The 11,786-nt window shown below is 41.0% G+C and overlaps 1 protein-coding gene across 1 annotated transcript; it reads right to left on the bottom strand.

Annotated features, from left to right (window-relative positions):
* Nucleotides 1–126: 126 nt before the first annotated feature.
* Nucleotides 127–10,946, bottom strand: LOC110217192 (natural cytotoxicity triggering receptor 2-like). Its single transcript, XM_020999409.2, has 5 exons — nt 10,756–10,946; nt 9,742–10,083; nt 8,612–8,696; nt 6,665–6,786; nt 127–721 (listed from the first exon to the last, which is right to left on the bottom strand). Exons 1-4 carry the CDS (start codon nt 10,805–10,807, stop codon nt 6,666–6,668), a joined length of 600 nt encoding a protein of 199 aa, XP_020855068.1. The 5' UTR covers nt 10,808–10,946; the 3' UTR covers nt 127–721; nt 6,665.
* Nucleotides 10,947–11,786: the final 840 nt, after the last annotated feature.

The raw sequence follows: 11,786 nt of genomic DNA, 5'->3' as shown, positions 1-11,786 counted from the left end.
GCAGATGTGTCCAAATGCGCATGTGGGCTGCACATCACCCACAATGCTCCCAAGTGCACCCTGAACCAGATTAAGATATAATTGGGAAATAGATAACAATATAAATTAAATACAATATAATGCAGATGATATTAATAACTGGTTTTTGTAAGTCAAACAGCACAGAGGGATCTTTATATACAGGTGAGTGGCCCCCTTTGATACTTGAGTTTTATATGATATTCTAGAGAACATGAAGAGTCCAACCTGGCCATAAGGGAGAGTCTCTGCAGGGAAATAGTGAGAAAGAAGATTGGATCAATATTTGACGGCCACACCATGAAAGGTCCTGAGTACTTGGATTTTGAACTTCATTTCAAATGCAATGAGGAGCCATTCTAAGGCCTAAGAGAAACAGATTGACCCATCTACAGAGTAATAAGAATGACAGAAATAGTCATAGGTGCTTCTCATCATAAGAGAAAAAAAAAAGAGGTGAGCTCTGAGGTCCACTGAAAGCTGAAAGGGCATGAAAAGGGCTTCAAGGATCTGGACAGGGAATCAGCATGGGTATGGTGGCTGGACTGCCTGTGCTGATAGGGATGTCTGCATATTGCTGGTGGCCTGGGCCAAGCTCAGGATGGCAGGAATGTACCTCAGGTTGAGATGTACATTGAAATGAGTTCATTTCACTTCAGGTCATTTTGGTCCTGAGAAAGCTCAGAGTGACTCCTTCCTTTACCTGAGGAAAGAAGAGAAAATTCAGGTAATAATCGTTCCCCACTGTCCTACAGCCTGATATTATTCCTTTTTTTTTTTCAAGCCTGTTACCTCTTGCTTTCAATTCTAACCCAAAACCGCCCAGGACTGTCTAGGTACAGACCCCAGCCCTACAGGCAGAATCAATGACAGAAAGAAAAACAAACAAACCAAACATGAACAAGCCTCCATTTTTATTTTCTTATTACCCCACATCCTGCCTCTCCTTTGGGGACACAAGCTCAGACAAGCCATCCCCAGGTCCTCTAGCTCACAGCCTTCAGGCCAATGCCAGAAACACCTACTTATATTTAGGATGATATTTCCTCCTGTTTGTTCATCACTCCTGCATTTTCTTTTTTTAAAAAAATTAATTAATTTTGATTTATCAACAATCACTTCCATATGCTTTTGAGTTTGAAATTTTTCTACCCCTTCCTCCCCACCACCCTCCCCAAGACAGCGAATGATCTGATATAGACTATACATATACATTCCTATTAAACATATTATCACATTAGTGATGTTATAAGTAAGAATTAGAACCAATAGGAGGAACCACCAGAAAGAGGAAACAAAACTTAACAGAAGAGGAAAAAAAATAGCAAATAGTATGCTTAAATCTGTATTCAAATTCCATAGTTCTTTCTTTGCATGTGGATAGCATTTTCCATCATGAGGCCTTTGGAGATGTCTTAGATCTTTGTAATGCTGGAAATGGTTAAGTTTATCAATATTAGTCATTGACCAATGTGGCTGTTATTGTGTACAACGTTCTCTTGGTTCTGCTCACTTCACTCAGCATCAGACCATACAAGTCTTTCCAGGTTTTTCTGAAGTCAGCTTATCCATCATTTCTTATAGCACAATAGTATTCCATTACATTCATATACCACAACTTGCTCAGCCATTCCCCAATTGATGGGCATCCTCTCAATTTCCAATTCTTTGCCACCACAAAAAGAGCTGCTATGAATATTTTTGTACATGTGGGTCCTTTTCCCATTTGTATGATCTCTTTGGGATATAGCCCTAGAAGTGCTATTGCTGGGTCATTTTTATAGCCCTTTGGGTATAGTTCTAAATTGCTCTCCAAAATGGTTGGATCATTTCACAGCTCCACTAACAATGCATTAGTGTTCCAATTTTCCCACATCATCTCCAACATTTATCATTTTCTTGTTTTGTCATCTTGCCCAATCTGATAGTTGTGATGTGCCACCTCAGAGTTGTTTTGATTTGCATTTCTCTAATCCGCAGTGATTTAGAACATTTTTTCATACAACTATAGATGGCTTTAATTTCTTCATCTGAGAACTGTCTGTTCATATCCTTTGACCATTTATCAATTGGGGAATGGCTTGTTTCTTATAAATTTGTCTTAATTCTCTATATATTTTAGAAATGAGGCCTTTCAGAGAGACTGGTTGTAAAAATTCTTTCCCAATTTTCTACCTTCCTTCTAATCTTAGTTGCATTGGCTTTGTTTGTGCAAAAACTTTTCAATTTAATGTAATCAAAATTATCCATTTTGCTTTTTAATGTTCTCTATCTCCTGTTTGGTCATGAATTCTTCTGTTCTCCATAGATCTGATAGGTAAACTATTCCTTGTTCTCCCAGTTTCTTATGTCAGCCTTTATATCTAAGTCATGAACCCATTTTGACTTTATTTTGGTATATGGTGTGAGCTTTGGGTCTATGCCTAGTTTCTGCCATACTCTTTTCCAGTTTTCCCAGCAGTTTTTTTCAAAGAGTGGGTTCTTATCCCAGAAGCTGGGGTCTTTGGGTTTATCAAATAATAGATTACTATAGTCATTGACTACTGTGTCTTGCATATTTAACCTATTCCACTGATCCACCTCTATTTCTTAGCCAGTACCAAGCAGTTTTGATGATTGCTGCTTTATAATACAATTTAAGATCTGGAATTGCTAGGCCACCTTCCCTGCATTTCTTTTCATTAGTTCCTTTGATATTCTGGACCTTTTGTTTTTCCAAATGAATCTTGTTATTATTTTTTCTAACTCTATAAATAATTTTTTGGTAGTTTGATTGGTATGGCACTGAATAAGTAAATTAGCTTAGGTAGGATTGTCATTTTTATTATATTAGCTCGGCCTACCCATGAGCAACTGATGTTTTTCCAATTATTTAGATCTGATTTTATTTGTGTGAAAGTGTTTTGTAATTGTGTTCATAGAGTTCCTTGTTTCTGGGTTTTATATGTCTACAGTAAGTTTAAATGGATTTCTCTTTCTATCTCTTGCTGTTGGGCTTTGTTGGTAATATATAGAAATGCTGATGATTTATGTGGGTTTATTTTATAGCCTGCAACTTTGCTAAAGTTGTTTATTATTTCAAGTAGTTTTTTACTTGATTCTCTAGGATTCTCTAAGTATATCATCATGTCATCTGCAAAGAGTGATAGCTTTGTTTCTTCTTTGCCTATTCTAATGCCTTCAATTTCTTTTTCTTCTCTTATTGCTAAAGCTAATTTCCAGTACAATATTGAACAACAGTGGTGATAATGGACATCCTTGTTTCACCCCTGATCTTATTGGAAATGCTTCTAGCTGTCCCCATTACATATAATGCTTGCTGAAGGTTTTAGATAGATGCTATTTATTATTTTAAGGAAGACTCCATTTATACCTATGCTTTCTAGTGTTTTTAATAGGAATGGGTGTTGTATTTTATCAAAAGCTTTTTCTGCATCTATTGAGATGATCATGTGGTTTCTGTTGGTTTTGGTGTTGATATGCTCAAGATGCTGATAGTTTTCCTAATATTGAACCAACCCTGCATTCCTGGTATAAATCCTACCTGGTCATAGTGTATTATTCTTGTGATAAGTTGCTGTAATCTATTTGCTAATATTTTGTTTAAAATTTTTGCATCTATATTCATTAGAGAAATTGGTCTATAATTTTCTTTCTCTATTTTGACTCTTCCTGGTTTAGGTATCAACACCATATTTGTATCATAAAAAGAATTTGGTAAGACTCCTTCTTCACCTATTTTCCCAAATAGTCTATATAGTATTGGAATTAATTGTTCTTTAAATGTTTGATAGAATTTGCATGTAAATCCATCTGGCCCTGGAGATTTTTTCCTAGGGAGTTCATCAATGGCTTGTTCAATTTCTTTTTCTGAGATGGGGTTATTTAAGTATTTTACTTCCTCTTCTGTTAATCTGGGCAATTTATATTTTTGTAAATATGTATCCATTTCACTAAGATTGTCAAATTTGTTGGCATATAGTTGGGCAAAATAATTCCTAATTATTGTTTTAATTTCCTCTTCCTTGGTGGTAGCTTCACCCTTTTCATTCTTGATACTAGTAATTTGGTTTTCTTCTTTCTTTTTTTAATTAAATTAACCAAAGGTTTATCTATTTTATTGGTTTTTTCATAAAACCAGCTCTTAGTTTTATTTATTAGTTCAATAGTTTTCTTAATTTCAATTTTATTAATTTTTCCTTTGGTTTTCAATATTTCTAATTTGGTGTTTAGTTGAGATTTTTAATTTGTTCTTTTTCTAGTTTTTTTAGTTGTATGCCCAATTCATTAATCTCCTCTTTTTCTATTTTATTTATGTAAGCATTTAGAGATATAAAACTTCCCTTAAGAACTGCTTTCACTGCATCCCATAAGTTTTGGTATGTTTTGTCTCATTATTGTCATTCTCTTGAATGAAATTATTGATTGTTTCTATGATTTGTTGTTTGACCCACTCATTTTAAAGGATTAGATGATTTAGTTTCCAATTATGTTTTAGTCTACCTTTCCATGGCCCTTTAATACATATAATTTTGTTGTATCATGATCTGAAAAGGATGCATTTAATATTTCTGCCTTCTGCATTGTCACATACACAAAAATTGACCATGTACTAGGGCACAAAAACCTCACAATCCAATGCAGAAAGGCAGATCTGAAAAAAGTATATCCACCCCCTGTATGTATACTCCTTTAACATGGTGTAATAACAATACAGTTCTTAAGAGTTGCAAATGTCACCTTCCCTTGTAGGGATGTAAACAGTTTGCCCTTATTGACAATATATTGTATCTTTCTGTCCCATTTACCTTTTTATGTCTCTCTTGAGTCTTGTACTTGAAGATCAAATTTTCTGTTGAGCTCTGGTCTTTTTATCAAGAAGGTTTGGAAGTCCACTATTTCACTGAATATCCATCTCCTCCCCTGAAAGATTGTACTCATTTTCGATGGGTAGTTGATCCTTGGTTGTAATCCAAGTTCCTTTGCCTTATGGAATATCATGTTCCATACCCTATGATCTTTTAATGTAGAAGTTGCAAGGTCTTGTATTATCCTGACTATGGTTCCATGATATTTAAATTGTTTCTTTCTGGCTGCTTGCAATATTTTCTCTTTGACCTGGTAATTTTGGAATTCGGCTACTATGTTTCTTGGCGTTTTCAATTTGGGATCTCTTTCAGGAGGTGATCAGTGGATTTTTTTCTATGGCTATTTTACCTTCTGGTTCTAGGACCTCAGGGCAGTTTTCCTTTATGATTTCCTGAAAGATACTGTCCAGGCTCTTTTTTTCATCGTGATTTTCAGGTAGACCAATAATTTTTAAATTGTCTCTCCTGGATCAATTTTCCAGGTCAGTTGTTATACCAGTGAGGTATTTTACATTTTGATCTATGTTTTCATTTTTTTGTTTCTGTTTAACTCATTCTTGCTCTCTCATAGTCATTAGCTTCCATTTGGCCAATTTTAATTTTTAACAAATTTTTTTTCTATTAGATTTTTTACCTCCTCCATTTGGCCAATTATATTTTTCAAGGACTCTTCTACCTCTCTCATTTCATTTTTAAAATCCTTCTTGAGCTCTTATAAGAAGGCTTTTTGGGCTTCAGACCAATTCATATTCCCTTTTGAGGTTACAGATGTGGGTTTGTTGACAATGTCCTCTTCAGAATTTCTGCCTTGATCTTCACTCTTTTCATAATATGAATCTATGGTATGTTTCTTTTTGCTCATAGTGTTTCCTTATTCCCTGGCCTTTAAAGAGATTGAACTCTCCTGCTGGGGAGCAGAGGGCACTGACCCAAGCTTCTTGTGTTGGGAGCCTAGGTCTTGGTCACTGGCTTTGTGTGCTGGGGTCTCCGATGTTGGCAGTTGGAAACTGTAGGATTCTGGCTGCTTATCTGGTATTGGGCTGCAATCAGCAAGGCTGGAACTCTAGGCCAACTCTAGGTTGCCTGCTTTTCCTTTCCTTTTGCTTTCTTCAGCTCCTTTCAGATGGATGTTGCAGGGTGTTTATCTGCCTGGGGCCCTTTGTAGTGCTCCTTACCTTACTTTTGCTGAGGCACTGGGAGACTTGTTTGCTGTAGAATGCCAAGGCACTTAGTGGTTTTCTGAACTGATTTTCACTGGTTCCCCCACCCTCACTGAGGCACTTGGGGGTCCAGGTGTTGGTGTTTGCCTGCTCCACAACTTGGGTTTCAGGATCTCCTCCTGGTGTGCTAAAGTGAAGTTTTCCTCTAGCTTGCTGGGACCTTCCATTTGGTGCTGCTCCCCTTCCCCAAGGTAAAGAGGGACCTTTCCCATTAATCTCTCAAGCTACCTGGGCTACTGCACTGCTGCTCCCCATCCTCTTCTGGTTCAGCTCTTCCAGGGTTTCTCCTGGGGCGATATTTTCTGGGCCTTCAGAGGTTCATAGGGGAGGGTGAGAGTGACTATCTTTTTACTTCACCATCTTGGCTCCTACTCTTGCAATTTCAAGGAATTCTCAACTACACTACCTCAGCATCTGGACCTAAGAATGAGACTTTTAGATGCCTGGGCATCTTTCCTTCAGAGTTTAGGGCTCAGGGAGCTGCTTTTGTCTGGGAATTGAAAAAGTCATGCTTCCTGGTGGAGTTAAAATGAAGTCAGATTGAGGGTCCCTACTCACCTTAGCTCCTGTACCTGCCCAAACACATCACCAGAGCTGTGAAGACTAGGCTTTTGGTCACAATGAGCCCACATAGTACTTGGATAACTGGGGAACTGGAGAAAATGGAAGAGTGTGATGGCCTATGGGACAGAGGAAAGCAAGAAAAGTGAGATATAACTGGGATGTGGCAGGGGGTATGGTGGTGGGGTGAGTGACTGCTCAGGTCTTAACCCTACCCATGGAGGTTCCTACATTCCCTCTGTTGATTATCTCCTATGTGTGTTATCTCCTGTATAGTTTATCCTGTATGTAGAATGTTCTACAGAATTGTTTGCATCTTGTCTCCCCCATTTTTCTGTGAGCTCCTTGAAACTAGAGATGGTCTTTCCCTTCCTCTGTATCTTCAGAGCTTAGCCTAGTATTCAACATACAGTAGGTACTTAATAAATTCTAGGTACCTTACTGGCTGACTTACTGATGGAATCCTTTCTAGGTACTGTCTGCATTTGGTGCACAGTGTGTCCACTGTAAAGGGTTAATGGATGGAGGTGAAGAAGATAAGGCCTCCTTGGCTCCTCAAGGGAACACCAGCAGGCCTTAGGCTTCAGAGAATAAAAGAACAAAGACAGAATGAGGGTGAGCCACCACAGAGAGGGAAGGGAAGAGAGAGGAAAAAACATAACATCCTACAGTAGGAATCCTAGTCACCATTTCTCCTCCCTTTGTGACTTTGGGATGTCTGAAGAGTTGATTTTTTTCTATTTAGTTTTCTCTTGTCACAGAGGCCCAAAGCAGGGTTCAGGTCTCTGAATGAATCCAGGAGTGTTTATGAACTAAGTGCCTGCCCAGAGCCAGGAGCTGTACTAGATGGGGGGAAAGCAGGACAGAAGCCCTGCAAGGAGCTTCCCAATATTCTAGGGGGATGACAACACATTCACCAACAAGTAGATGCAACATTCAACCAGAAAAATACAAAGAAATGTTTAGGAGTCACTGGCAATTAGGGGGGATGAAGAAAGTCTCTTTGAAAGTGTTTGAGTTGAGACTTGAAGGAAGCTCCAGATAACTAAAGGCTGAAGTGAGGAGGGCTTGCATTGAAGCATGGGACAGAGACAGCGTACAGGCTTAGAAATGAGAGCTGGCATGTTGTGTGTGAGGAAAAGCAAGGAAGACTGTTTGGCTGGAACATGGAGGATGTGGAATACAGCAAGGTTCTATCAATCTAGAAAAGTTGGCTGGAACCAGAGTCTGAAGAGTGTCAGACGGAACCCAGGACTTCATCCTCCAAGCAATAGGAAGCCACTAGAGCTGCCCATCAGTCATGAGGGAATGCTTCCCAGCTTATCAAGAAGAAAAAGTTGTTCATCAGAGAGGAATTTGGGGCTTCCTGGTTTATCTGGAGATGAGGAAGTGTCATAAACAATAACCACCATCAAAAATATAGTGGTGCAGTAAGGGAAGGACTTATCACACAGATGAGGAAACTGTGGCCTTCTGGGTCCCTAAGATCAACCGTTTGACTTACTAGAAATTTTATAGAACAAATCCTTTCATTTTCATTAATAATTTTTTTCCTCTTTCATATTTTTATTTTATTTGATTACTGCTAAATATTAATGGAGCCTTCCACTATGAAAAGGTTCCCCACCCCTGGCTTAGCATATGACACAGGGTAGTTAGTATAGGTTCAGGACTAAAAATGTCAGGCCAGGGCTAAAAGAAATCAGATTTCAAGACATCCTGAACTTGGAAATGAGGGAAAGGGAAAAAGCTAGTCAGTACAGTTCCACTAGGCCCCAGGGAACCCTCAGGTCCTCTTGTTTGCCCTTTTCTTTTCCCATCCAGCAGGAAAGCCTGGAAAGAGGTCACTTTGGACTGAGTGTGGGGCAGCATTAGTGAACCCCACAATGACCGCTGAGGCTAGGAGATCTTGACACACAATGGATTTCCAAAAAGGAATTGTACCTGCTGGTGGCCAAAGGTATGGCAGACGTCATGAGAGGTGTCTCAGTGGTAGCTTGAGAATGTTTGGTGGTCTTCGATGTTGTGGCTGAAAGAAGAACAGAGGAAGAAAACACTCGGCCTTGACCCCACACCTCACATGCCTCCTCTTCCCTGGAGAAGCCAGAACACTAGGCTGCTGGCCCCAAAAAGGTGTTGAGCCCTGAAAAAGCTTTAGGCATCATATGCAAGCATGCTGTGGGCTAATATAATATAGTATGTCATATCTCATTCATTATGTTTTGTTATGTATTCTAGCTTATTGTTTCTACTGCTAATGTCACCATCAGACTCCTTTGACACCCCAAGGCACTCTGATGGCTTGACCAAGGATATCCCTATGGGATGCTTCCTCTATCCCTAGGAGGTGACTGTGGTTGGTGTCCAGAATGAAGGCAATACTAAAAATTCTCAAATGCAGAGCATTTGTAATTCCCACTCTCATTGTTACAATCACATCTCTCCCCTCCAACCTCATTTTATAAATGAGGAACTAAGCCTGAGAGAGGTGGAATGACATCTCAGGGTCACAGCACGAGTTATTTTCACAACTAAAACTTGATCTTATGTCTATGCTCTTCATCAGAACCTGCCAGGAACTGCTCCAACAATGCCTCCGATGGAAGCACACCCCTCTCCTTGTCTCCTGGGGCCAGAGCTTCAAGCACCCTAAATCAGTGAAGCACAATTCTGTGTCTGTGTATATGTTGGGAGGACCCTGTGTGCATCTATGCTTGTGTAAGCCACAGGTACATTTGTATGAATGAATGTGAGTGTGTGACACAGGACACCCAAGACTTAGAAGCCCCAGGACAAATGTTGGCCCTGCATGGGAATGAGACCACAGAAGGAAACGCCTCACCTTCCCCAGGGACCAGAAAAGGAGCTACCATCAAAACTGTGGTTTGGAAGGAAGTGAGGAGTGGAAGGGAACGGGGAGGGGCAGGAAGCTGAAGGACTGAAGGAGGGGGAGCAGCTTCTCCCTGGAGACCCCAAGGAGACCCAACTTCACATCCTAGCCCACGGTCATGTTCACACCAGGTATTTCCTAAGCTCTGCTGGAACTGAAGGGGATTGAGTTGGCAGAGCCTTACCTGGAGAAACCTCCAGCCTGATTGTCCTGAGAACATCAGTAGTGTCACTGACAGGGTCATAGATTCCACACCAATAGATGCCCGAGTCCTTCACTCTGAGGTTAGACGTGGTGATGGTGATGGTACCAGTGTAGGTGTCATCCACCAGGGAGGCTTGTAGGTCTGTAAGTTGTGCAGTGTCCACTGAGTTCCTGGTAATTATTCTTTCACACCACCTTTCATCCTCTCTCACTTTACACCAGATTTTCCACCTCTTCTCAGCTCTCTGGGGATTGTAGCCACAGTTCACTCTGAGTGTCTGCCCCTCCTGGTACTTCACTGGCAACACCTCTCCCTGTGAACCTGAAAAGCAGTTCATCAGGTCAGGGGGAGCCCAGCTGGGCCTCCCTTGAGTCCCTTCCTTCCTTGACTGAAGAACAGGAATAAGGTAAGGGGGCTGGTCTCCTTAAATACTACATTCTTCTTAGAAAACAAGCCTTAAAGAACCTGCCTCTCACCCAAAGGAGCCTCTGAATCAGTGATGTGCTAGTAAACAATTAACAACCAGTTCTCTCAATTCTTTCTCTTTCCTTCCCTCTGTCACTCTTCTTCTTCCCTCCCCTTCTCTGTCTTTCCTTCTTTCTTCTGTCTCCTCTATCACTTTATATATATAAGCATATCCATCTACATGTATACATACCTACTCATGACACATTTTAAAGTTTAATTTGCATTATTGACATTTTCTCCCTCCTTTTTTAAAGACTAGCCAATTAACTGAGCAATTAATCAACTCTTCGTTCGTATGCAGTGTTTGCCAATTTTCAAATTGTAAATGCTCTCACTGCAAATTGAACAATCAGCTCTTCTAAGCCAGTGTGAGCTGGCTCCAGCACACCACTGCTCCCATCCCTCCCCAGTCCCTCATTGCAACACAACATTGTACTCCCTCCCTTCTGCCACTCTCCTCTCTCTTCTCTGCTCCCTGTCAGTCATCACCTCTACCCTTCCCTAACCTCCTCCACCCCCAGGTACCCATTAACAGCAAAGGCAGCAGCAGTAGCAGTGGGGCTGCCTGGGCCATCATGATTCTGTGGGTCCAGAGGCAGGGGACATGGGAGGTGGTCTCTTCATGCTGTCCTTGGCCTGATGGATGGCAGGAGGGTGTTGGTCCTGATTCTCCACTGCCGGATTCTGAGCCTCTGAGAGGAAAGAAGAAGTAAGAGAGAGTGGGAGAGGCTATGGTTGGGGAAGTGGGAGGAGAGGAAGGAGCAGAAGTGCCTTGGCCCTTAGAACCACTACTGCAGCTTGTCATACCATAGGCTTCCTGATCTCACACACATCTACCCCATGTTTCGGTATCCAATGAGCCTGGGCAAAGGGAAGAGGGTGAAGGTAAGGAGAACTGGGCCTAGCACTTCATCAACATCCAGGCAAATGGAAATGGATTTGTCTGGTCTGAGAGGACAACTTCAGGTGCATGGCAGCTGCTGGGGAAACAGGTTCTGTTTAGGAAGAACATTCAGGAGAGGAGGATGCCAGCTCCTCACTGCCTCTTCCCTTGTCCTCTCCCTGTGGCCAGGAGGAAGCAGCAGTATACAGAGAGAATCTTCCTCTTCTTCCTGGTCAGACTAAGTCCTTCCCACCCAGCATTCTCTGTCCTTTCTCTTTCCTCAGGAAGTGATTTGGCTAAAGGGAGTTGGGAGAATGGGTAGGGGAGACTGTTGGACTGTGGTCTAATGAGAAAATATTGTCCATTAGTCCTCTGGGGGAGAGATAGGGATATATCTAGGATTGCCTTCCATGTAAACTATGTCATGGGACCATAGAGGATAAATCTGCAGCCAAGGGAAGCCTCAAGAACCATTTAATCCAGCAGTTCTCAATGGTCCCATGACCTCTGGAAGAGGGGAGAAGAGAATGAGCATTATATGGTGCCTACTACGTGCCAGGCACAATGTAAAGTGCTTTATACAAATATTACCTCATTGATTCTCACAATTACCCAGAGAAGTAAGTAGTATTGATTCCTCTCATTTTAAAGTTGTGGAAAGTAAGGTAAAAAA

The sequence above is a fragment of the Phascolarctos cinereus genome, unplaced genomic scaffold (assembly GCF_003287225.1).
Source record: "Phascolarctos cinereus isolate Bilbo 61053 unplaced genomic scaffold, phaCin_HiC Scaffold_5;HRSCAF=322, whole genome shotgun sequence".
NCBI lineage: Eukaryota > Metazoa > Chordata > Mammalia > Diprotodontia > Phascolarctidae > Phascolarctos > Phascolarctos cinereus.
The sequence above is the reverse complement of the archived record's forward strand: the minus strand, read 5'-3'. Positions and strand labels throughout refer to the sequence as shown.